General features: G+C 43.6%; 1 protein-coding gene across 2 annotated transcripts in view; it reads right to left on the bottom strand.

Annotated features, from left to right (window-relative positions):
* Positions 1 to 27,476, bottom strand: part of LOC136836268 (F-box/LRR-repeat protein 20-like) — a 286,367-nt gene that overhangs the window by 31,146 nt on the left and 227,745 nt on the right. For both annotated transcript variants that reach the window (XM_067100295.1, XM_067100296.1), the window contains exon 7: positions 5,530 to 5,687. In XM_067100295.1, coding sequence (XP_066956396.1) covers positions 5,530 to 5,687 — 158 coding nt within the window. The remainder of the gene's footprint in view (positions 1 to 5,529; positions 5,688 to 27,476) is intronic.

Raw genomic sequence — 27,476 nt, 5'->3', positions numbered from 1 at the left:
GAGTGTTGTAAGGAGAGGTGACTTGTGGCTCTCCTAAAGTATTCTCGGGAGTCTAGTTCAAGGCCGTTGAAGACTCTGGAGCTGCTGATCTGTCTGCTGTTGTGGATTATATATACATATCTTCCTATTGTGAAGATTTCTCGCTTGTTCTTGGTGAACAACAATCTGCCGGTATTGAGCTGCTTCTTAATGTGAAAGGCAGTTTTGTATATGGAGCTACATGTGGGTGTACGACGTGCAACTGTGATTTAAGTGACCTACTGGCTTAATCTTGACGTTGGCAGTTGTGCGTAGATCTGGGCTCGAGAGCCTTTTTCATCGATATATCCACTGTATCAGCACCAGAGTGGCCTTGTTGGAGTAAGTAGGGTGTCTTCTCTCAGGTAAGAGGAACATCCTCTGTATATTTGGCGTGAGCTGTAGGCTGAAGTGTTATTATCCACCAACTGTTTTTGGAAGTGCAGTTCTTCTGATGAGAGTGACGTTCTGTGGCAGTATTTGTTGAGCGGTATATAGACTCATCTGCATAAGTACTGTTCTGTGTCAACGTACCAAAACATTGTGTCTTCAGCTACACCTTAAACTTGGTGTAATTATAATCTTCAAGTGTGTGTTTCATGGTATATTTATTTGTTATGAAAACTGTCCAATGAAAACTGTCCAAGGTAAAATGTGAGACTGAGTGTCATGAGTGTATAGATTAATATTAAGGTTTAGATTTTTATATCTTAGGTAGGATTATTATTTCTTTTTGTATGTCCTTCCACTTCTTTCCTTTCTATTTAGCAATAGGTTAGCGTGGTGGGTAATTTTTGGGTCCCTTATTAAGATTAAGATTTGGTTTCTTCACTATGAGTAGGGTTTAGCTTTAGTTATAGGTGACTCTTGGAGTTATTTGATGGTATTTTGTACTTTATCAATTTATTACTTTTTGTGAGCCATCAGTGTTTGTGCATTTATTGTGTAATAAATATTGTGAAATTTTTGCCTATGTGTCTTTCTGGTTTTTCCTCACACCTACTGATTTGTTTTTGTCACTGGATTTGATATTAAAATAAAAGAACTCGTTACGGCTTCCTCCTAGAGGGAGTACGTAACACCCTCCACCAACAACGAACAAAAAAAAAGAGACACATGCACCATCAATATCGGTACCGAAAAAAACAGACGAACTCCCTGTTCACTTTCAAGGTTGGACCTCAACTGCCCAAGACTTCCCAAAAAACAAAAAAACCAACAACAGACCGACAGACTCTCTCTCTCTAATCTCTCTCACTCTCTCTCCAAAACGTTGGGAAATGCTAAATAAAAACAAATTTCTTCATCCCTCTATAAGCCGACACCTAGCCTCAAACTCTGCTTTCAGGAGAGCCTCTGGTAATTTGGGAAGCTGTTCACTGAATAGATTAGATGCGCACTCTGGGTCCAGCTTACCCGAAGTAAAGGTGGCCGGGGCATCTTTCCAAAACTCATCGTCTCCGGGGAAGATCAAAGAGGTGGGATCAGTCTCCCGGAGCTGAGGCAACGGCTTACCCTCCGAGCATGCCTGGGCCGTCGCGAGGGCTACCTTAGTCATGCAGGGGGTTGGGATCTTGTCACCCAAAGAGAACATTGTGAAGTTGCCCTTGAAGGGGGTCAACTTTGTGTTCTCCGCCTGCCATTCATTACAGGAGCACATCAAGGCGGACTGCGCCTGGTCCCTTGGGAAGATTACTGTCTCCTTCGGGACCTTATCCGACCTCACCCAAGCTTCCTCCGTCAGTCTGGCGAAGCCTGGGTAGGGGGGCAGCAGATCAGGAGGAAAGAATTCCAACTCCTCGAGTCTGCGCGTGCCTAGACCCTCGATGGTAAGGGTATCTTCATGCCGGGGAGCATGAAGGGCAAAACGCCATGGATTTCCCTTGTCGAATGGAGGGAGGGCGGAGGCATCCGGAATGGGATAATGCACTGCGGACCCACCGGAGGGCATGAACCCGGAGAGCATACTCTCCTGGCTCTGCAGCCTCTCCGTAAAATCTTACTCAGCTTAGCATCCACCTCCATGAAAATTTTTGCAAGAGCATCCTGCAAAAGCCTCCGGGTCAAAGGCAGGCTGGCGAGGAGGGCTAGCCTTAGCTGCTCTCGAACTCGCACCCTTAGCCGAGGGAGTGACCTTGCCTGTGAAAGCCACCGGACTATCATCCCGTGGCTTCCCCGGAGGGAAGAGGGTTGCTTTGCGGAAAGTCGCGGACTTATAGCCCTTCGCCTTCCAAGTCTTCTTCAATTTGGGGACAGTGGATTGCGCCCCGTCCCTCAAAAGAGAAGACTTATGAAATCCCTGAAAAGAAGCAGTGGAAGAAGGGGAATCAAAAAGGGAGCCCGCCCCCACTGCCTCGCTTACCTCCCCACCTACCTCCTGGTCCTGTTCCGTATTCATAGGTTCCAGGTCGAGATCTATGGCCGCTACTTCCTCTGACACCACCACGTAGAGGCTTTCGTCCTGGAGAGGCTGGGTCTCTACCTGGATCTGCTCGATGACAGGAGCAGCGACTACTGCAGGGACAGCCGCTGAGATCCGGGCGCCGGGGTAAAGTAAGTTCCGGATGTTCTCATCGAGAACATACGGTTTCCCCGACGGAACATTTCTCCCAAACCCAGCCACCCAGGCTCGAAGAGAACCCAAGGCGTCACTCCGCGAAGCTTCGTCGGCCTGGAAGAGAGGAGGGACTTAACGACTGAGCGCTTGGTGAGAGATATATAAGTCATATATTAAGCCCATAACGTAAATAGAACAAGTGAGGATACCAGGTAAACTAAAGGCAGTAACTATAAGCTTACCGACTCGTCCTGGACACACTCGTAAAGAGCGAAGCAAACCTCACAACCGTCCGGGTGCCACACGATGAGGTCATCCAGCCGGACTGCACAGCCCGCATGAGAGCGACAGACGACATGCCCATAGGGCTGGTGCAGCACTGCAGAGCACCCGGGCTCCTCACAACGAACAGTCTGTAAGTGTAAAACGGTATATGAACCTACTAATTTAAGGGACTTCAAACTATAGTAGGTATTGGGTATGTTAAAATAATTTATACGGACCTGGGAGCATTCGGCGGGACGATAAATTAAAGCAAAACATGACCACACTAAATCCAGGAGCGCCGGAGATAGTTCGGCGGAGCAGGACCTTAATCTAGGATCATGCAACTCTTAATAGTAAATTTACTTAAAGAATAAATACTGCGGAGCCCGGCAGCAGGCCTTAGTTTATACCGGTCCACGAAGCATTCCGGTGGGGTAAAAAACAGAGCAAAACATGATATATACTAAATTAAGGAACGCCGACCAACGGAGTAAGATCTTAATCTAGGATCATGCATAAATTATAACGGCACAAAGTAACTGGTTAACAATATAGGATAACAGTACACTGTAGGTCGCCGTGTTCCGGCGCAGACCCCTCCGGGATCCCGTGCCTCCGACACTTGGTTACAGCGGGGAAGGCGGGGTAAATCATTACCATGAGTCATTACGCAGCTAGAGAGCTGGGTGTGACTAAAGCCAATCCACGGAAGACCAAAACCACCGGAGCGGTAACCGGTACGAAGGCAACAGGAGGGCCGGAGACGGCGGAGCGGAATTAGTGAGCAAGTGTTTGAACCCTGAAAGTGAGGCCGGAGACGGCGGAGCGGAATTAGCGAGCAAGTGTTTGAACCCTGAAAGTGATCGGAGTTCAGCTCGATCCACCGGAGAGCGAACCAACGAAACACTAGCCGAGCGGATGACACCAGGATGGGGCCCAGGAGGGTGGGTGACTCTCGACTGGGAACCAGACCAGTCCCCCTCGGGGTGACAATCGGAGAGACCGACGTCCCGCACGCGAGGAGATGACATACCACTGGCAAGACAGGGGGGGGGAGGTTTGTACAGTACTTGGAAAGTGGGACCAAGTTTTGTTTTTAACAGGACGGGGGATACCCCCATACACTGACTGTAACTCCCTGCGGGGCGCCGAAACAGACGTATCGACTACCTGTTCGTAGGGAGACTCATGACACTCACCGAAGTACTAGGGAAGGATAGGGTAACAGCATTAATCTAAAGTAATCACCAAACTCTCACCCTCCTCATGAAGGTGCAGCCCAGACAATCGGGGAGGAGAGAAGGAAGAGGGAGAGGGTTGAAAGGGAGAGAAATTCCTGTAACGTAGTCCAACCAGCAACCGACCCATAGGGTAGAAGGGCAATGCTTGAAGAAGATTCCCCATATTGTTTTTCTTCTCTCTCTCCCTCACCAGAGGGAGGAGGGAACAGGGGTTTCAGATACTCCAGCAAACCCAAAAACAAGCGGTAAGGCGGATGGAACAACAAACAGGAACTCCCTCGACCAACCTACCCCTCCCTCCCCTGCTCAAGCGACATAGTCGGGAGAGATGGGAGCTAAGACAATGCGAAACCTAACCTGAATGGCCTAACCCACCGATTGGAGCTAGAGGGTTAGGCTAGGATCCCCAATTTCTGATAAATATCGTTAAAATTAACCAGTACGCATATAAGTACCCTTAATATGAATAAATATACAAAATTATAAGAATTTGTGCTAAGCGTATAGCCTAACTGAGCAAGACGAACAGGACATCCAATACACCATAGATCAGAAGCTGACAAAAGAAAGCACCACCCTGGAGAGGGAATCTACTCGAACGAGAGCCTGGTATACGCATGAATTAACTACAAAAGCCAAAATAAGAGGAGGAACCCTCCGTAAGGAATAACGCTAATCAAGGTACCAGGACCCGCCTGACATAGATAAACGCCTCCAAAGGGAACTTCTTGAAGGGGAATTATAAAACATGAATAAAAATGTAAGCGACCGAGAGAAACCCCTGCAGAAACCAGCTGTAAGAGTGTGCTTCAAGGTCATCATGGCTGAGGCGGCGAACGCCGGGGAGCGTCCAATATATGACCCTGTAAATATTAATTTACGGGCCTATAAGAGCCTCACAAGTAGAAAAAACCCCACAAGAAGATGGTACTTAACTTAGACACAGTGAAATTACTCGATGACATGATGAAATCAATCCAAAATTTGAAGAAAAAGGGGCAGCACAAGAAAAGCTTTCTTTGCAAGCACGTGCTAGTATGGAATGAGTTCAGATAGCGCTGGGGTGCGTCGGTTGGCGGGCGGGTGAGTATGGGCGCTGGATCAGCTCCCCACATTCGGGGTTTTGTCATTGGGATATCTTCAGAGCGCGGTCCTGTGGCAGTGACAACAATCACTCACCCTCACCTATACCGACGTCTATTTTATTATAGATGATCGATCTGGGGTAGTAACCCCAGCATTCCTGATAGCTTTTTTCTCTGGTATATTTAGCAAAGAATTTACCTAGAAATATGTGCTGGATGGATATTTCACTGGCTGACACAGGGATGAGCTCAGAAATGACAGTTTTAAGTACATTTCTATTTTGTGCCTAAAAAATCTAAGTTCAAGTTTACTTCTAAATCCCTCTTTACTCTTAAAAATAAACTGAAATTCTATACTTACATGTTTATCTGAAGCAAATATGATTCTTTTTGTGTCCTTCAATTGATTTGATGCTAAAATTTTTTCTAGATATTGGTCAGTGAAAAACTCAACTTCAGCTTTAAGCACAATGGATTCCAATTTATGGCACCATAACAGAAAGAAGTCAACACATTCACCTGAAAATTCAAAGCCGACAATTACTATCAGAAATTTCTTTGCAGGAAACAGAGTTAGATTAGTGTCTGGGGAAAGGTTGCCTAATAAATCTTTTTTAAATACAATGAATATATGATTTGTGAAAAAGCATGGAACCTCACTTTACTAACTCTATCTCATTTGTTGTAACAATTTCAGTGGCCTGAGTGTAAATTGTTATAACAATTTCTCTGGCCTGAGTGTAAATTTACAAGCTTATTCTTACCAAGCTTTATTTGCTATTTAGCTTTCTGTTTTACACAGCCTTGCAACATTTGCTGGGTGACATTACTTCACAGAACATAAGAAAAAACCACTAAATACAGCAAATTCTCAAAGTAATTTTTAATTTTCCTAACATACAGACCTGAAGTTCTTTACATGGGGATTTAGCTTACGAATGTCAGCTGGAACCAGCCGTTTATCTTTCAGACAAGGTTGTAAACTATTGACAGGTAGGGGGGAAGCCCTGCCCACCTGTCCATATGCACTCCACTTTGCTTTCCAGCCCAGGTACCAGAGTGAGGAGTGGCTGAGGTGGGCCATTAATGTAAAGAACTTCAGGTGTGTATGTCAGGAAAAGTACAAATTACTTTCAAATTTTACTATTTGTTACTACATGCATACAAACCATTGTTCTTTACATAGGAGTCTCACCCACTGGTGTGAAGAATCTGAGTACTCTATCAACCAACTGGTTGGTTCTACCCACCTGGTCTGGAAGAGCGAAAGAAGGTGTCCTACACCTCTAGCTTGTTGGACATACGGGATGTTGCAACTGCTACACTTCTGGGCATAAAGCAATGAGTTTGCTTTTTCAGAAGGCTGAAAGAACCAGTAAGTGTAAGAGACAACAGAGCATGCTATCCCAACCAATGGGTTTGTTTCACTTTCTGTCCCTCTCTCCCTATGTTTAGAGCGTGTGGGGGGGGGGGACTTTCATACAATCAAACTGCAGAACAAAAGATGGTGGTCAGGATACCCCGTTGCGCAACTCACCTGCAATCCTCATCTGTCCAGCACATGCCAGCTTGCAACTTGAATCTCTGCCCTAAGCAAGACAAAGGTGAAGAGAAAAGGGAGGGGATCAGTCACTCACATCCACTCTCTCTCTCGCTCGCCTGGATAATTTAAAAATCATTGTTAGGCAAACAATGTCCAGTCTGATCACCTGACTGAGAAACAGCAGCAATTCACTCATACAAAGCATCTTGAGCAGTGAGGTAAGAAGAAGCTCTAAATTATGTGAAAGATGGGTTAATGAGGCACCTGTACCATAAATTGATGTTATCTTCCTTCACACACGGGTGGCCTGAGTTGCTGTGTATACTTATTCTATATTTTTTCAATTATTAAGTGTCATCTGCAGAATCTGTCATTATTTTTATTACTATTATTTTCTACACTTATTATTATTATTATTATTTTTAACATTTTTTTACTATTATTCTCCATATTAGTACTGTCATTACCATTACAGTATTATGAATACTATTTTTTCTACCTCTTCAGCAACTGCGTGGATATTGCCAATTATCATTTTTATCAGGTCATCACATGTATCTAGATTGTGTATTGTATTCGTATATTCCATGTACAGTACAGTTAACCCCCGTATTTGCATTCTCAAGATTCGCGGATTCACAGATTCACAGATTTCTCTATGGAACATATATACACATTATTCGTGGAAAATTCGCCTATTCGTGGTATTTTTCACTGAGAAATATTCACTAATAATAATTACTGTATTTTCATATTTTCATGACTAAATGCACTTTTTGTGATAAAACTATTCAAATACTCAGGTATACGCATTTTTAGAGGTTTTTTCGTGTCTGAACTATCAAAATAGGCAGTTTTAAGTGTTTTTAGAAGGGTTTTATATTTTCGCGGATTTTAGCTATTGGCCGGGGGGTGTGGTACGCATCGCCTGCAAATACGGGAGTTTACTGTATACAGTTGACCCGTGGGATTCGCAGGGATGCATACTACAACCCTCAGCAAATACATGACACCCCTCTAAAACGCTTATAACTGCCTATTTTGATAGTTCAGACACCAAAAAGCCCCTCTAAAAGTGCTTATGCCTGAGTATTTTAATAGTTTTATCACAAAAAATGCAGTCATGAAAATTATATGAAAATACAGTAATTGGTGAATCCCTATGAAAAATTCTGTGAATAGGCGAATTTTCCGCGAATAATATGGATACTGTATACGTTTCACAGAGAAGTCTGCGAATCTGGAACAGGTGAAGCCACGAATCCGGAACAGCGAATAGGCAGGGGTTCACTGTATAGCCCTGAGCTGAAATAAAGGATATTATTATTATTATAAAATTAGGGGAGCCGTGTGAGCTAAAAGACTTGTTGAGCAGCCACCATAGGACCCATGAAAAAAGTGTCAAAGGACTTGTAGGAAATGTTCCTAAGATAGAATGAAGTGAATGTGGTCTGCCGCAGCCACACCCCCGCTCATAACGTCTGTCGAACCAACAGGCTATTCGGGAATGCAAGGGTTGGGGTGATGCCCCTGACCTCAAGCTCTCGCCCAGACCGTATCCCTACCTTCCTCATCAGTCAAGGTATATGCCTGCTTGACTGTCTCACTCAGCCAGAAAAAGATCATGTTCTTGGACACCTCTTTCTTGGTCAAGCCAATACTAACAAAGAGGTGTCGAAACTCAGGCATGAGATGTCACATTCTCTTAATATAGTACCACAGCACCCTAACGGGGCACAGTACCTGGACACAATTATCTAGGTACCTAAACAGAGGTATCCCCTGTGAATGGGCCCAAACAGATACTGTATCAGCATGAACACTCAAGTGAACACTTGGGGCAGTTGTGAGTCTGAAACAGAGTGCCCTGAACTAGAACACTGTCCCCCAAAAGGGTAAAGTGGAGGTACTTCCAAGAGGACTGATGAATGGGTATTTGGAAATATGCATCCTTTAGGTCCACTGAAAGCATGAAGTTGCCCTTTCTGAGGGAATAAAAAACTGAATGAACAGTTTCCATCCTGAACTGGGTCCGGCAAATACACCAGTTCAATGAAAAGAGGTTGATGACCAGTCTCCAATTGCCTATCGCTGTCTCCACCAAGAACAGACAGCTATAAAAACCTGGAGACCGATTCCTCATGACTTCCATCGTGCCTTTCTGCAGCACTGCATTCACCTCATCCCAAAGGATGATATCCTTCTACGAGACGGGAACATAAGTTTGGACTTGGAATGGATCAAGTGCCCCTAGCATTCACCTCCCTTCTTCTTGCCCTTGCCTTCCTTCCTAGAATAGATGGGGGCTGAAAGGGACGCAGCTGCATGCCTTTCACTACTGGGACAGAAGGGTGGGTTCCTCTACAAGGGGCAAAGGAAATCTAGACTTTCTCTGACCCAAAGAGGAAGGGCCAGCCTGACCTGAGGGTCGGGCTGCACTGTCACACAAAGACCATAAAGTCTTTGACACTGCCTTATGGACAAGCTTGTTGTTGTTCTTGATTCAAAAGCCTCTCCACAATGGCCTGCACCTCACCCAGTGGAAAGAGAGAGGAGTATCCCAGCATTGGTCTGTTCCTGAATGACAAAGCTGACTCTGGTCCAACAAACCCTTAGAGTTGAGACAGGACCACGTCTCTCCCCTCCAATAACAGGTTTGCTGTCAGATAGGTGAACAAGTTGATGGCCCTACCTTCAGACATCAATCTCTTGTAAGCAGCGTCCTCCTTGGGTGTTTGCCCTCCTGATGAGGATGCAGCCTGGCTACTGTAAGGGACCTGAGAAAAAGCCTAGAGACTGTCTGGAGTACTGATGTGGCATTTGAATCCAAGGCCACCACTTCTGCCTAGGAGAGGGAGATTCCCTCCACAGAGATAACTGAATGCTAACCCAAGACAGAGACGGGTCAAGTCTGGGTCCACCTGTTTGTGTCTGCAAAGAACTCTTTGAAGGAACATGATATTTCTTCTGATGATCAAGAGGTGGAGTAAGCAACTTACTGGACCAGTTGGACCGAAGAGAATTCCCTTGCCCAGAAACAAGAGAATTCACCTGGCCAAAAACACCAACAGCAAGTCTCGACCATGGCAGGCTGATCTGAGCCATGGGTTCCTTCTGTGGTCCTCACAAAGACTCAATGGCCAAAGAACGGTCTGCAGAGCAGGCCACAGTCTTTTCCTCAAGAACATTAAAATGATGGATCATTTCAATGATCTCCACAAAGTGCCTCTGCAACTCAGAGGTGTCCGAGTTCCCGATCCTCCCAAGCTGCTCCCTCTGCCGGAGAGGGACACTTGTCAGAGCCCCCTGGCAATCTCTCTACCACTCAGACATATGACCAGTTCAGTATGAGGACCAACCCAGCTACATAAACTTCTGTGGTGGGGCTGGGATGGGACTGAGCATAGTTCTGGTCCCAAAGCCCAAGCCCATCCAGCTCACATAAAACCATGGGGTGGAGGGGACAGGTGAGGGATCATGAGCACCCTTGCCCACCCTAGCAAAGACTGAGGTCTTGCTAAGTGAGCAAGGTCATGGGCAGTTGTCAACCTGCAGTGATGGCGTCCACAGGTTGGGGAGAGCAGTCCCACTCACGTGAACATGTGCAGGGGCTATCTCTCGAGTGTGTTCCAGTCTTCCAAGAGGCCAAAGCTTCTACAGGAAGGGAAGACTAAGCAGGGGACCTCTCCTTGTTAGGTCTGAGTGACTGGCCAGGTAGACTGAGTCAGTTGCCTGGGACCCCTGGGCCACTCTCTTTGAAAAGCGGGAGGAAGGGGTGAAAGAGCACCGGTTCGCTCAAGTTTCACCTTCTCTCACTGGGTCATGATGGCAGACAGGTCTGTGGGTAGGGGTACTACTGGGGCCATCACCATTACACTGGAGGTCCAGAGAGCTCTGGGTAGCAGTTGCATCCTTGCACTCAGCACTGGGTGCAGCGGTACACTCGTTACCCCTAGCAAGAGTCCTGTCAGTCCTCTCAACAGCACAGGAATGACCACTGGAAGCTCAATAGAGCAGACTTCTTCTTCCTCTGCTTACTAGCTTTGTAAGAAGAAGGGGAGGAGGCAACAGTACTCAATAACAAAGACAAAGATGAAGACAACAACAACTTCTTCCTCCTCTTCCTCGACTTCTTTTTCTTGCCGAGCGCAGCCGAGGTCAATACCAATGAGAATGAGTGGACGAAGATCTCCCCCAGACATATGGTTGAAAGGAGCACCTGGGGACACATCACCAGTGAGATGTCGGGGAGACACCAAGGAGGCGAGGGCAGTCATAGAGCCAGTGGAGACTACGACAGTCAAAATTGTCACTGTAAGAGAAGTCACAGGGCATCCCTTCATCGCCTTCACATGGTTGGTAAGGGACAATAAACTAAGCTCACCCAAAGTGCCTAAGGAGGGCCACAGCTTCTTGAGCTTCTCATCCTCCACTACACATAAATATGAGTCAGGTTAGGGGAGAGCTCTTCTTTTCGTCCAAGAGAGAGCGTCCTCCAGAGGACAACTTTATTTCAGAATAAAGAGAGGCTCCAGGTGAGGAACTGGGCTGGATGTCCTCCCCGCCTCTACCAAGCAATCGGGAGTCAGAGAAGAGGAAACTACTCCCTTGGGAGTAGCAAAAGTTGGCAGGAGTTTGGCGGGTGGAAGAAAAATACCAAAGAGGACTTTCGGTGTCACCAACGAAGTACTGTAATCCGATGACACCGAAAAGACCTTCTTATCTCTTCTTCTTCCTGGCAAACTTCGCCCACTGTTCAGATGACCAGACACAGTATAGTATTCTGAATGAGGGCTTGTTTGATTACACTCTTGCCTCCTGCAGGAGGCACAGAGGGTATGTAGATCTACCTCAATCAAGGAGAGGGGCCTATCAAAAGGCCTGTCTTTCCCTGGACAGTGCTTGAAAACCTGAGGCTTCCTCTCCCAGATGGATGGCTTAATTGAGTGAGAAGTCTGAGCCATTATATTTCCAACAGAATTCAACAATCATAAAACAAAATATCATCAAAGAAACAAGAATGCATGCACAAAGGTACATGGCAAGTTGATCACAGAGTCTGCAGAGATGTCTGTACATGACAGCAGCCGGAAGCAAAGTGGAGTGCATACCAATAGGGGGGGCAGGGCTTCCCCCTACCTGTTGATAGTTAATGGCCTTGTTAGAAAGTTAAATGGCCAATCCAGCTCACATTCGCAAGTAAAATCCTATATAAAGAACAAAGGTTTATATTTGTATAAGAACAAACAAAAATACTTGTGTAAGAACAAAGTTTTTTGGGGGTAATCTGCATTTTTCATTGATATACAAAACTGAACCTTTCATATCTGGAGTATCTATAGTACGCATGCGCTTAACCACCCATACGCAGGCAGTCCCCGGTTATCGTTGGCCTCGGTTAACGGCGGTCCGGTTTGTCTAGTGACGACGATAACTGGATTTTCGACGGCGATCTCCAGCTATTGGCTCCAATCCCCAGTTATCGGCGCTGATCCCCGGTTATCAGTACTAATACCCACTTATCGGCTCCGATCCCAGATAACTGGGGATCGGCACTATTATCGCTGATTTTCAGTTAGCAATTTTTGGCTACTGTATCGTTATGCCGTTGGGAACGGAACCCCCGCTGATAACCAGGGACTGCCTGTACTGACTAACAAGGGAGATACCCATGAAGGTGGGAGAAGGATATGGCTCGTCACCCAACTTTCCCCACTGGACCTTCTGTTGCAAGATATGTGCCACTGGTAGTTCTAAGCAGGGAAGCAGAGGAAAGTTTCCTCTAATATGAAAGGTTCAAGTTTGTGTACCTAGGAAAAAATCACAAACTAAAAAATATTTTATTTGTTCCTAAAGGGACACAAATCATCATCTTTCATATCTGGAGACTCACTAATTAGGAGAGAGATACTGCCAGAAAAGAGGGCAAGTGTCCTAGTGTGTCTGGAAGGTGCTCTAAAAGACTGAGAAGAGGAAGGGTTTAAACTTCTTTGACAATCCCTTGGCAGTACTAGGTTGCCCTGTCATCCTAGTTGGGGAGGCACCATGTTCCCCCATGCAAATGGAAGGCATTATGTCAGAAAATCCCTAATACTCCAGTACAATCCCTTTATGTGATAAGATGAAAGTAGAGATGTCTTTAACCCCACCCCTCAATACACTATCACTGGACATCCAAATCCAGGTACTCGAATGAGACATGGGGTCTTTGGGACAAGTCCTGGTAATCACACTGTTTGTTGAGCTGCCATCACAGGCCCTAAAGAGAACATCTCTAAGGATTTGTCAGCAATATCCCTCAGGTAGAATGAGGAGAAGGTGGGTGTGATAGGGGTCTGTCTTCAGCATCCAATGACCCATACACTCTGGAAATAACTTCCCTCAACCAGAAGGAGAGTGATCTTCAACAGTTTTTTTTCTTTCCCATAATCACAAAAAGACATACGTACTTCAGCTGGAGACTTTTCATCCTTTTTAGATAGTATTTCGGGGCACAGTAACATTTCTTCCAGTTCCTCACCAACAAAATCCCAAAGGAAGGGGACCAAGGAGTCAAATCTTGGATCTGGGATCGAAGGGTTCTGAGTCTTAGCCACAAATTTTGGTACAAATGAAGGGACTAGCCCCAATCCATCTGTATGTTGGGTGAGGTAAGGTAGGCAATGCAACTCCCCTACTCTCTTGGCCTATGTGAGGACCAAAAGGAAAATGACTTTCAAGGTAAAATCTCTGTCAAATGTACTAGACAGAGGCTCATACAGGGCAGTCCTCAGGCTCCGTGAGATAAGGGTTAGGTCCCATTCAGGCAGTTTTGTCTCCCTAAGAGAGCACAACTGCTCAAAGCTCCTTATATGCCAAGAAATTTCCAATAATTGGAAGACTGGGGAGAAGGCCACCCTATAACCTTTTCGAATGTAGAAACTGACAGGCCCTTGTCTTGATGAACAAGAACAAGGAGGTCTGCTACCCACTGGAGAGTGATCCCATCTAAAACACCAATTGCAAAAGATGGCCCACTTTCCATGGTAAACATTTACTGATGAGAGACGGAGAAAGCCAGACATTTCTTTCATTGTTCTTCAAGAAAAGCCATTCTTTGGAAAGAAATGCTGGATAATCTCCACCCATGAAGATGAAGCAAGTGTACTGCTTGGTAGAAGCTGTCAATGTGAGGTTGTATGAGAAGAGTCGGCCACAGGGGGAGCGCTCTCGGAGTTGCTATGAAGAGAGAAAACATATCAATGCACCACTCAGCATGAAACTATTGGGGAACCACCAAGGTTATATGAAGATTTGGGGTGACACCCTGTTCAGAATTCTCTGAAGGAGACTGAATGAAGGGAACATGTATACATATGTCCATATTGTCCCATGAATGTTGAAAAGTGTCTTGCATTGTAGCCCAAAGATCAGGAACCAGGGAGCAGAAGACGGGAAGCTTCTCAACCGGGTGGCAAATAGTCTGATCATTGGACATCGCAGAAGACGGGAAGCTTCTTGTTCAACCGGGTGGCAAACAGTCTGATCATTGGACATCCCCACCCCCTAACCCAACTGTTCACTACCGACTGGTGTAGACACAACTCTGTCTCAACAACTTGACCCCATCGGCTCAATTGCTCAGCGACGATGCTCTTTTTCCCCAGGAATGTACCAGGCTTTCAGCTCTATCAGGTGCACTGATACCCACTCATGCATCTGTATGGCAAGACAGCACAGACCAGGGTAGACTGGTCCCCCCACTGCTTGGTTATGTTGGCTGCTCATGATCACCACAAAGTGGCCTTGTTGGCAATGTAGGAATTTCTGTAGTGTCAACCATATAACCATCATCTTTGGCGTTCAGTGTAAGGTGAAAGTTCAGAATCCACACCCCTGACATGAACACACCATTCATATTAGCTCCTCAACCTTTTTGAGATGTGTCCTAGAAAAGGAGCATATCTTGGGGGATGAACATAAGGAGATCCCCTGCAGGATATTTCTGTCTGACAACTACCATGCTAGATCCTCCAGAACTTGTTGAATGAGAGGAACTGGATGATGGAGGGAGTTGTCTGGGAAAGACCAATGTCTTTTCAACTGCCACTAGAGGGAAAGTAAGTGTGACCGTTCAAAACTAGTTTCTCCAAGGATGTGAGGTGACCCAATACCGCTTGCCAAAGTTGAGTTGGTTGGTTGTTCTTCTCTAGGAAGCATCTTGCTACTTTCTTCCCTAGACATCTGACCATCCATTTGGCCAGCAAATCGGATTTCTGCTAGTCGATGACAATTCCAAGATTCTGGCAAAGGGGCAGAAAACATTGTTTGTTCCTAAGTTACGTTACTTCCATGGAGGCTACGATCAACCACTAGTCCATGTAACGTACAAGACAGATATCTTTGGAATGGGCCAAACTTAAGACTAGAGCAAAGACTGGTGAACATTTGAAGAGCTGCTGCAGGAGATTTCTGTCTGACAACCACCACTCTAGATCCTCCCAAACTTCTTAATTAAGAGGAACCAGATGATGGAGGGGGTTGTCTGAGAAAGACCACTGTCTTTTCAATTACTAATGGAGGGGTTTTAAGTGTGACCTTCTGTTCAGATTTAGTTTCTCCAGGGACATGAAGTGACCCAATACTGCTTGCCAAAAGTCAAGTCAGTTGTTTCTCCTTCTCTTGGAAGTGTCTCACTACTCCTGGAGGTTGTCTAGTCAGTGGGGCACAGGAAGGACTGAACTTCCTTGGTGTCCAGAATTATGCCTAGATATTTCATTGTCTGTTTGAGCGCCAAATCAGATTTCCACCAGTTGATGATGATTCCAAGACAGAATATGCTGTTTGTACCTAAGTAGCACTGCCTCCATGGAGGCAGGTGGGTTCCTTTGGAATAGGCCCAACTTGAGACTAGAGCAAAGATTCTGGGTAACACTTGCAGAGCTGTTGTCAGGCCAAAGAGCAAGCTTTGAACTGAAAGACCTTTCCTTGGCACACAAATCGAAACTTCCTCGAATCAAGGTGGATTGGAATGTGAAAATAAGCATCCTGAAGGTAGATCGAGATCATAGCCTCCCTCTCAGATGGATTCCTACAATGAGTGGGGCATTTCCATCAAGAAAAGGAGTTTGTTTGATGTAGGTGTTGAGGGTCAACAGGTCTATGACCGTTCTCCATCCCCCTGAGGCTTTTCAACAAGAAAAAGACAGCTGTGGAAGCCCAGGGTAGGAGAACAGACAACCTCAATCACTCCCTTTGGAACATGGACTCGACTTCCTCCAACATCATCTGGGCTTTCGTCAAAACTGGTTGTTGAAAGTGGGACTGGCACTTGGGAGAAAGGGCGTAAACGGTTCTTAACCCTTAAGGGACGGGCTAAATATATATTAAGCAGACCCCCAGACCGGGCAAACTTTAAGGTTGGCCAATTTAAGAAAAAACACATCAATGGAAAGAAGAAGATATGCAAATGTAGATTGTGCAAGAAAAATAACTCTAAAATTTTTTCTGTACCATCCAGAGGAAGTTGAAAGTGACTATTTACAACCCTGTCTCTCACAAGACACTCGTAAAAATATGCCAAAAGTGAAAGAGGCAGCCTGTGGCAGCAAAGGTGAGGGAAAATAAGTCTCAACAGGATCCTCTGAAACCACCCACTCTTCTACTCCTAGGTGCTACCATACCATCCAAAAGTACCAAAGGCAGCCTCCCCCACCTGCGGCAGCAAAGGTGAGTGAGTGCAAGTCTCAAACAGGAGCTTCCTCTTTTCTTGCCCTACTCCCTCTTTTGGAATGACCTTGGAAGGTGGGGTGAAAGAGCTGGGATCCATCCACACCCTTTGTTGCTGATGGAGGGGCAAGGTCTTACCAAAGCTTTGACTGTTAAGGTTTCATTAAGGAGGCTGGTTAATTAGGCTGATGAGACAGACGTGTAGAAGAAGACAGCCTGCTTCAATGAGGACTTGAAGGTGACAGCTTGCGAAATATGAGAATCGTGAGTCTTCCCTTTTAATGACAATCTTTGCTTCTACCTTTGCCAGATGGGAGTAGAAAGCATTAATTGGGTAATGGGACATACGATGAAAACTGTTATTTTCTGAACATTTCTGTTGGAAATATGGAAAACTCAGTGTGCAACTCAGTTGTGTGAACTGTATTATAAATTGTTTTAAAATCAGTTTTGGGAACACAGAGTCTGATTTATTCAAGTTTCCAGTAGGAAATGACAATGCAAGACACTATAAAGTGATTGTTGTAGAAGTATCCCAAGGACATTATAAGACTATTGTGAGATGAATCAAAGTGTCATTCAGCCTGACAGTGAAGTTATATATTAAATCAATGCTGGACAGTTCCAAGTAGAGTAGATAAAGATTTATCTTTCAAGTGTGCATATTAAGGTACATAATTTGCACCAGACTATTAATTCAATATCTTTTGTGTATACATTATTTGGTTGATACTGTATGCAAATGGAAGTATTTTGCTGTTTTTTTCTGTATGATTAAGACTGAAGTAGAATAAGTTTTGATGAGCAACAGTATTAAGTTAGGCTAACTTAGAATAGGTTGAGTTAGGTAGAGTTAAGGTTGAAGGTCACAGAGCACTGTAATATTAAGACAATAAATTAGATTAAGGAAAATCAGGGTTCTAATTAAGAACCTTCACATTTGTTCCAGCGTCCTGATCTAATTGTAACTACAGTATTAAAAGCCTGTACAGGGGCCAATTGATTTAAAATCTTAGAGATACTAATTTTATATAAATCTGGTACAGTACTGTAATTCTAATAATTAGCGATTTTAATTATGTACAGTACCACCTAACATAGCCTATAATCTTTACCTGATGCTTGGGAATAGACTGGGTTATCAAAAGTTATGAAAAGTTAGAAACATATATTGTATGGGTATCCATTTAGTTTTTTTCTTAATTTAGTTTAGAAGCATTTGTGAGTAAATCCTTTACGACAATGTTATTGTAGTACAGGTAATTGTGAATTAATATTTTAATATATTACTACTATTTTATGGATATGACCCACTGATCATGTTACCTTACATCTTACTTTGGACATGTACATGTGGCCATTTCAGCCTGTTTTAATTTGAAGTGTTTCCTGCATATACAGTGATATAGGTAGCTAACACTAAATAGTTTTTAATAAACACTTGTTCCTTTTATTACAGCACTACTGGACTACTATTATGCAGGACCCACAGATTACTTGTGCCACAGCAAATTGCTCAATCTGCTATTTGTCTGTGAAAATGGCCGATAACTACCTACCATGAGTCTGCCCCTAAAGAATAAGGAGAATTTGCTTGGTTGCTGGACATGTATGAATTATGCAACATGCTCCTAGTAGCAAGTTTAAATGACGAAAGAGTTAATTTTTAAGCTGCCTCTAAAAGTTACAGGTTTCAGTAGGAGTAAGGAAGGAGACTACAGCATTCCAGCAGAATTATGGCCAGGTGTTACCATTTTTCTCCAAGCAGAATCCATTTTTGGGCTAATTCTCCAGAAGCAGTTGGGATTCTAGGAACTCACACTTCAACTTGTCCGATGTAGACAAAGTCTTTCCTTTGGTGAGAGCTCACTAATACCCAACATGAAGTGGACATAGCCACTGAAATTTCCCTTCTGAATCCTGGAGATCTAGGGAACAGTCTCCTGCTTTACATGAGAGAGATACCTCAGATGAGAATCTTGCCTCTCCCATGCAGCATTCAGATATCAAAGGGGATCCTGATATGGTCCAGCCAACCCCATCTGATGTGTCTGTACCTTCTAGGGGGTATAGTGATTTATCTGGGAATTCTATCCTGCCAGGAAGTGGTGATACGACTGCCTTGTTTCAATCAGTTCATGCAGGCTTCTCTGGCAGGGAAATTCCACTTGTAATTTCAGAATTCTGAGAGGAAATCGTGAGCAGTATCAAGGATATCTTTGCTACTGAGCATCAACAAATCAGAGACACTATCTATAATTCTCAAGAGGAATTCAGGTCTGTCCCAAATATTGAATTGGATGTGATGTGTAATACTGTAATTTCTTATCCTTTAAACTAGGGGACAGAGAAGCTGCACAGTCTGCCCAGGCAGACACTGGTTTTCTCACCAAAAAAACTTAGGCCATGGGAACAGGGCAATAAAAAACCCAAGCCCAAAAACCCAAAAAGAAGTTGAATAAGTTTTCTAGGTCCCCACTGAAATCAGAATGGGTAATAAGAGACAGCCTACTCAGTCCTGAAGCTCTGACTGGTAACAATAATAGGACCAGGTCGGGCTATAAAACCTCAAATCAGAATGCAGTATAGACACCAATATTCACACCTGAGAATGACAGTGATTACCCTTGACGAAATGCTTCAATGTGTATCCTTTCACCAGATGGAAAATGCCTCATTAATGAAAGGAAAACTATGATTGAAGTTGAGCATACAGAATTTTTGGACAGGGCAGCCTTTCCCAATACTGTACTGAATAGTGCTTGGTCCTTCCAACAGGAATTCAGAAACAGTCAAAGGAGATGGGTAGCCTGCCTATTAATATAGCAGTGAAAGCCATAAAAGCAACCTTTCTCCAGTTTAATGGAAAATATAGCACAACAATGATTTTAGGGAACCAATAGCCTCTCCAGGAGGCACCAACCTTCTGTCCCTTCACTTTTAAAACAATCAATCATGTGAAGACAGAATTTCAGAATTTTATGGCAATGGGAAACAAGACTTAATGGCAGAAATAAAAACATTTGTCTCTGCCATCCCAATATCTGATAGTACTACAGTGGAATGGACAAAACTTGTCCTTCCTTTGTGAGAAAAAAGCTCCCATTGGACATGGCTACCCAGCAATTTGGGACCACTATGAGAAAAATCTCAGAAGGGACACCCATGGCTGAATTTTATGCTAGGCTCCACCTCCTCAATTTATACCGTCTCCTACTATGCTGGAAGTAGCTATTAAAGAGCTTCCAAAACAATGTTTGCCACAGTAGCCCAAACACTTATGCAGACCCTACGGGGAACACTCTATGACTTTTTGGAAGGTTGCATTAAGTCTTGAAAGGAAGCACCGGTGGGCGCCAACATTTTGTTCCCAAGTATAACCTCCCTATTACATTCTTCCCCCTTCTGTCATGGAATTTTTGAAGAGCCTGTTGTTGCACAACTCATTGAACTAGCCCAACAACATATGCTCGTCTTGAAAAGAAGAATCTGAAGATAATTCTCTCAAGAGTTTCTTCTTCCTAAGCCTAAGAAAGCTCAGTCTGAATCGCAGCCATGCAAGCCTCCAATCACTACTAAAGGATCTCTCCAACAACAAAAAAAAGGACAACAATAGCAGCACCACCCCTTTCAAAGTGGAAAAAAGATGCTCCTACCAGGGAAAAGGAAAATCAACTCCTGGACTGTGTATTAAAAGCAAGAGAAGAGGTAGAGCCCAATATGACTTGCATGGTCAGGGGTGGTCTTCAACATCACATGCAGTGGAAGTCCTCCCCTTGGGGACACAATTATTTTCAATGGGCTATTGTAGAGATGGTCTCACCCTCCCCTCTAAAATAATTTTTTTCCAAAAGAAAGACGTGTTTATTTGCCACCACTCTTCAGCATCCCTAAGAAGGGTTCCTCCAAACTAAGGGTTATCCTTGACCTGTCAAGGATAACCTTTGCTTGCAAAAAGTTTTGGATGACTATTCATTCCACAAGGGACTAGGACCATCTCTATAGCTAGGATGGGGAAGGAAACGTAAAGATTCAAAGTCATACCTATCAGGTTAAATGTTGGACCCAAGAATCTTCACAAAATTAGCGTCAATAGTCATCCAAGAGCTCTGGAAACAATAAATTTAACTGGTGGCCTACCTAGATGATTGGCTAATCTAGGGAGCCATCAGGGAAGAGTGCTGATGAAACCTGAGTGGTACCACACAGACTCCAGTAAAAAGGTTTTCCTAATTAATAAGAACAAGTGTCTTACATCCAGCAGATGTTGTTTCCTGAAGCTGGGACTTTCTTTGGATACTCTCTGCAGCCAGCTCTCTTCCCAACAGCATTCAAAGCACAATAAGAAAGGACCTGACAAGATTTCTTGAACAACCCAGCTTTTCCAGATGACAGTTGGGACAAAGTCTGGGCCTGTTACAGTTTGTGTATTTTATGCCAAGAAAAGGCTTTGTGATCACCTTCATCTGATAACTGGGAAGATACCCCATCTGTGGACCTGGATGGGGTCTCTGGCAAAACAGGTAGACCTAACTCCTCCGTCCGTACATTTGATAATACATACGGGTGCCTCCTTGAGAGGTTGGGGAGGCCATTGGGAGGATTGTCAGGTAGCGGGAAGATGGTCACCTGTTCTGAGGGAGTGTCATAGCTTCCTGAAGCTGTTGGCTATCTTTCCATCTCAGAAAACTGAAACCCCCAAAAAGGACCCAAATTTTGTCAGTCCTTGACAATATGTCTGCAATGTCTTGTATACAGAGGTTGGGTTTACTCTCAGACCCTCTCAAGTCAGTAATTGCCAACTTGCTTCCACATCCAGAAGTGGACCTCTTTGCCACATGAAAGAACCATCAACTTCCAGTGTGTGCCTCTGAACCTAGACATTCAGGCAATAGCAAGAGATACATTCCTACAAGACTGGAATGAATGGAGGACAATATTGCTCTTTCCTCCAATGTCCCAAATTTCCAAGGCTTTGAATAATCTACTAGCTTTCAACAGAACTGCTTACCTAATGGCCAAAAATTGCCCTAACAGTCATTGGTTTTTTTTGCTTCAACAGGTGAGAGAATAGATTCCATTACCATTTGCTGCTCTTCTATCCCAGACAGGAGGAAGGAAAGTCATCTAACCATCCTCCTTTCTGAACTGTGACCTTCACGTGTGGATCTTTGAAAATCTAGTCTACCATAAAGATTATTTACCTAACACTGCTAGGTACCTAGTGCAAAAACTATGGATTTCATCTACCCAACATACCAGTCTGTATGGAAAATGTGGTTAGATTACCTCCTGCTGAGAGCCCAGCTGAAATGTGTAAACAGTTTTACATTTTATTATATATCTTTTGAGGTCATGTGCCTTGCTACTAAAACAATCATAGCATACAATGCAGCACTGTCTGAATCCTTGTTTTATGGTTTTGGAATTGATCCTAAAATAGAAACTGTTAATTCCCTTCTCCAGTCTTCTGCACTGCAAAGGCCAGCTCCTGTAAGGTTTCTAATTACCTGGTCCTTGAATAAGGTTCTTAGATTCCTGTCATCCCCTCAATTCAGTGGGCCCACAACTATGACTCATATGCTCCGAAAGGAGGTCTTCTTGACCACTGGGCTCTCTTAGACAGGGGCAACATTTCATCACTCATACACCTAGCTGTCATTTACTGTTGTCTCCTGGTTTATCATTCCTGGCCAAGAATGAGGAACTTTTAAAAGGAAAATCCCCATTCCTGATAAGGCAACTAAGTACTCTGGACTAAATATTACGCCCGGTTCAAGCACTCAAGGTTTACCTAGATGTCACAGTAAACATCCCAGATTGTCCCCTTTTTCATACCCCCTAGCACAAACAAAGCACTCTCTCTCCATAAGCTGAGAATTATTTTAGTGTTCCTCATTGAAAAGGCAGACCCTCACTCTTTCCTAAGTCGCTTGACATCCAAAAGGTGAGAACATCATTAACTTTCTTCGAAAATGTTGCTTTCAAAGAAGTCTCAGAGTGAATGGGGTGGTTATTAGAGGGATTATTCCTGAACTGAGGAAGGTGTAATAATCCCACAGCTAGACCTGATGTAATTTGGTAAGTCACCTTAGAAACACACATGAATATACATATATAGGTTCATGTACTGTTTGCTGTTCTTTATTGCCATGCTCTAATGGGCATTCGGAATAAAAAAAAAATGGTTCATAACCTGTTACTTTACCTTGGATCAAAAATTCCTGAAACACTATTGCTAGGAGAGTGGTGGTCATGCTGAGATATTGCTGGGGAAGGTGCAATGATCCAGAAACCAGACCCAACATAATTAGGTAAGTCTTCCTAGAACCACAAAGAATAATGCATATATGGGTGTTTTTGATAGTGTAGTCGCTTGTTTTGTCCTCAAGGAGATACCTTCCATGGTCTACCAAAGCTCCATAGTGACCAAACTAATATCAGAGAATCTGCTTCTAGTTGGTCTTTTTGGCCAGGTACAGTATTGTGTCGTAATGATAAACACTGTAACACGTGATGGAGTATGTAATGGACTCAAGGATAAGACGGTACTTTTCCCTTATCTTCAGCGAAGCTGTTACCCAACTGTTTCCAACGTCAAAACCTGCTACCAGAAGTGGCTACTGCACATGCACAGTCGGCCTTATTGTCAACAACAGACCGGCACAAACAACCAAGAAGCATTACTTTCTTTTGGTCAATACTGAACGTTTTACTTCATTACCAGTGCTCCGTAAAATTGACTTTTTCTCCGATATCATTATGGAAACATCTAAAGAAGCAATAAAGGACCTAATTTTACATTACAGTTAAAGTTTTAGTTTTAAAATTTTGGAACTGGTAATTAATTTGAGTGTGAAAGCCAAAAAACTCTGTGTTTTCTTCTGATCACATGGCCGGTGCTTAATCATATTGCTGATTGGTAGTTTTGAAAAGTGCAAATTGTTTTTAAAGAAAATGACATTCTAATTAGATGTTTTAACTAAAAGAAATGTTCCGCAATTTATTATTAATACAGAAAATCCTTTCAGATTATAAAATGTTTACAATAATCTGGGCAGTAGCCTACATCAGATTAAGTGAAAACACATTAATAGTGGATGTTGTCTATAGCCTATAACCTAGGATTATTTATCCTTAAGTGTGAGCTAAATAATCGGGATCAGGTAGTACCCTAAATTAAGTTAGTAAGAGCCCTTTAAGAAATACCCTATTATGGGCTTATACAAGAGCCTAGCCCAGACCAAGGACCCAAGGATTAGACAATAACAACAATCTGGGCAAGATAAAAAGGTGATCTAGCTGTATGGTAACATATTAGTAATATTTTTTATTCTCTTATAAGCTACACACTTAGACGTAATCTAAATAATGCGGTCTAGGCAGCACTTTATATTAGGTTAAGTGATAATGTTTTACAAAACATCCCATTATTGGACTGATGGCAGCCTTTCTTTAAGACTACATATTGAGGTAATCGTGTTCTTACATAACCCAGACCCTTAAGTGTGAATTAAATAATCTGGATTAGGCAGTTGCCTTGCTATAAGGTTACACATTAGTAAGCCACTGTTTTATATAGTAGACCAAACAGCCTAGGATTAGATATGAATAACAACCGGGGTTAAACAAAAATGGTAGCCTAATTATAAGGCTACATATTAGTGATTTCTATTTTTACATAGCCTATACGTTTAAGAGTGTTTTAAAACAATCTGGATTAGGCAATAACCTATACTAGGCTAAGAGAAAACATTTTAAGAAATATCCTACTATTGGACCAAGCAGTAATTTAAACCAATTAGCCTAGGATTAGATACAAATAGTATCCTAAGCTTGATAAAATGATACCCTACTTTTACGACTTGGTAGCCTATCTGTAAGGCTACACATTAGTGGGGTTCTTAAGTAGTCTATATCCTTAAAGGTTATATAAACCTAAAACAGAAAGTAGCCTACCCAGATTAAGGGGGAATCCCTTTTTTTTTAAGGGAATACCTACTATTAGCCTAAAACAGTAGTTCAAATTAAACAAAGCAATAGCTGAATATCAGATAAAAGGTAGTCTCAGCCACATAAAACAGCAAACTAGATTATAAGAGGGTCCTTTCCTGTATAGTTTATATCCTTAAGTGTGATTTAAATAAGCCCAGATTAGGCAGTGGCCTAGAATAGGTTAAGCACAAACCCTCTAAGAAATCCTCCAGTCTTAGCTTAACGTAGATTATGCTACAAGCATTAACCTCAGCAATATAAAAGAGTAGTTGGGTTAGGTAAACAAATTAGTTTATAGCAGTCAACCTGAATGGCAAGATATTCAAAATTAAATTTCACATAGCCCTTGCAAAAGGACTAACAGTGTACTGTATAAGTAATATAGCCATATACTAGTGTCAAAATTAACCTAAATCTTAATTTTTAAATTAATATATGTAACAATAAGGTAAATAAATTATGTTACAGCTATAAATTTGTAATCAAGTTATAACATTGAATACACTACTGTACCTATATAAGGACTACATACAATTAGTACTAACTTGTTTATAATAACAACTTGTTTTATCACTACAGGGCTGCCAGACATGGAGAAACCACTAAAAGAAACAGTTCTCTTACCTGTGCCTATAGCATTAAAGGCCATAGAAGACACCCTTTACTAGGTCAATGGAAAATGGATCTCTACTTCCATTTTGAATAAGACCCAAATTGCTTACCAAGTAGCCCCAGCCTTCTGTCCCTTCACTTTCAAAATAATTAACCATGTGAAGGCAGATTTTCAGAATTTTGTTGTGACTAGAAAATGAGAGACAATGGCAGAGTGGCCAAAAATCTTGAGAACTTTATGGGAAGCACTCTATGACATTCTAGAGTGGCGCATAAAAGCACAAATGGAAACACTGGACGGCTCCAACAAGTCACTTCCCACTGTAACTTCATTATTACATTCTAACCCCTTCTGTAAGGACCTGTTTGATGAGTCTGTTGTTACCCGACTCAACAAGCAAGCTGCCAACAGAACTGTACAGTGTACGCCCTTCTGGGAAAAGGGGAATTCAGGAAACAAAAAACCCGAAACTTCCCTTTATCCAACACAAAAAAGGCTCACTATGATAAAAAATCCTATAAGCCTTCAGTCACCCCAAAATTTTTCCTCAAAGACAGGTAGGTGGTCAGAAGGGATAATTCCCTACAAAGGGAAAACATCAACAACAACAACAGCAAGGAAATAATTTTCACAAGGTCCAAAGACCCTCTTATTGAGGAAAAGGAAAAGCAACTACTGGAACGCCTATCAAGGGTAAAGGCAGAGGAAGAGCCAGATATCAATAGGAGTTCTATGGCCTGGGGTCGACTTTGATGACACCACAGGCAATGGAAGTCTTCCCCTTGGGGACAACATTATTTTCAATGGGCTGGGGTGGACCCCTCTTTGGAAGATTTTATGCAGAAAGTCCTGTAAAAGGAGCGTATATTCGCCACCAAGCATGTCTCTTCAGTGTCCCCAAAAAGGATTTCTCCAAATGAAGAGTGATCCTCGACTTACCAACACTGAACAAGCACAATGTTTGCCATAAGTTTCGAATAATTACTGTAACGGACCACTATGGGCTCCACACATGTTCATTAAATAAAGAAAGAATTGGTCTGGAAAGACCGGCAGAAGCCGAGACACCAACGGAGGAAAAGGGAACAAAACCAGCAAAATTACCTTAATTCTAGTTTAATATACTGTACAAGTTAATTTACCTATTTACAAATGAGTCAGGCTTGGAGCAAAAAGTAATCACATTACAAAAATCAATGAAACATTCACCAAATGAGCCAGTTAACCCTTAAACGCCTGTTGGACGTTTTAAACGTCGTCCAAAATTGTCTGTCGAATGCCGAGTGGACGTTGCAAATGTCGACTGAAAATGCTTTTTTTAAATATTCGTGGAAAAATAATTATAGGCCTAGTTTGCGGAAGATTTCAAATCCCGCTCCTCGGCGGATGCTGGGAGTTCACGGATCCAGCTGTTGTTTTGTTTCTGAGTGTCACCCAGACGCGCATGCATGAATTTCCCCCATCTCGCATCAGAGAGCATCAGAGTAGCGCCTTGCGGGAGCGATATTTTGACGCAGACGTGTTTTGCTGAACTTTTGTGAGTGTTAGCGAATTCGTGCTGCAACAGAACATTTGCAGAGATGTCGCAAAGGCGTCAGGAGCGTGAAAGGCGCACATTGCCTGTCGGAAGTGAGCGTGTGAGGCGAGTTTTGGACTTGGATGCTGGAGAAGCACCCAGCAACCAGAGTGACCCAGCTTCTCAGCAGCGTGTTGTTCGGCCACGTGTGACCTATGGTGACCAAGGACCACATCCCGTTCCTTTTACGACCCCTAGGAAGCATCGGGGTGTCCTGAGGGGCATCCGAAAACATTTGGGAGGCCTCCAACAAAAGGACATTGATAAGTACTTGTTGGAGCTCGATCGAGAGCAGGGCGAAAGTCCTGATTTCGGTGGTAGTTGGTCATCTAGCGATGACGACATAACGCCTGACGTCAGCGATGACGAATATTTGCCACCAATGTCCGTACGGGATCCTCAGCAGGAAAGTGAATTAGAGTTTAGTGGGTTTAGTACCTATGAGGGAGGAAGTGAGTTGGAGGAGGAAGAGGATGACTCGATTGTGGCTGGTGGGGACGAAACAGAAAGTGATGGGGAAAGTGAAGGAGACGGCCCAGCTGGGAGTGTGTGAGAGTGCGAAGACGTGCCCGTGCGTGCGTGTCTTGTGGCGCAAACCCGTGAAGGTCGCAACGTCGCGGCAGCTCAGGTGAAGGCCGTTTGTCGAAAGTGATGAGGGGTGGTCGGAGGACCCCACCCCACCTAACATGCACCCATTCACGGCAGTACCTGGACTGACCGTCCCTGTGCCTCTCATGGTACTGGGGTTCATTCAGCTTTTCCTGACGCGGGAATTGCTTGAATTCCTGGTTGCGGAAACGGTAGATTACGCTCGGTACTGCTGTGAGGAATTGCGGACGACGTTGTCGCACCGCTGGCGGGACTGCAACCTCA

Source organism: Macrobrachium rosenbergii, chromosome 56, assembly GCF_040412425.1.
Source record: "Macrobrachium rosenbergii isolate ZJJX-2024 chromosome 56, ASM4041242v1, whole genome shotgun sequence".
NCBI classification, from domain to species: Eukaryota; Metazoa; Arthropoda; class Malacostraca; order Decapoda; family Palaemonidae; genus Macrobrachium; species Macrobrachium rosenbergii.
The sequence above is the reverse complement of the archived record's forward strand: the minus strand, read 5'-3'. Positions and strand labels throughout refer to the sequence as shown.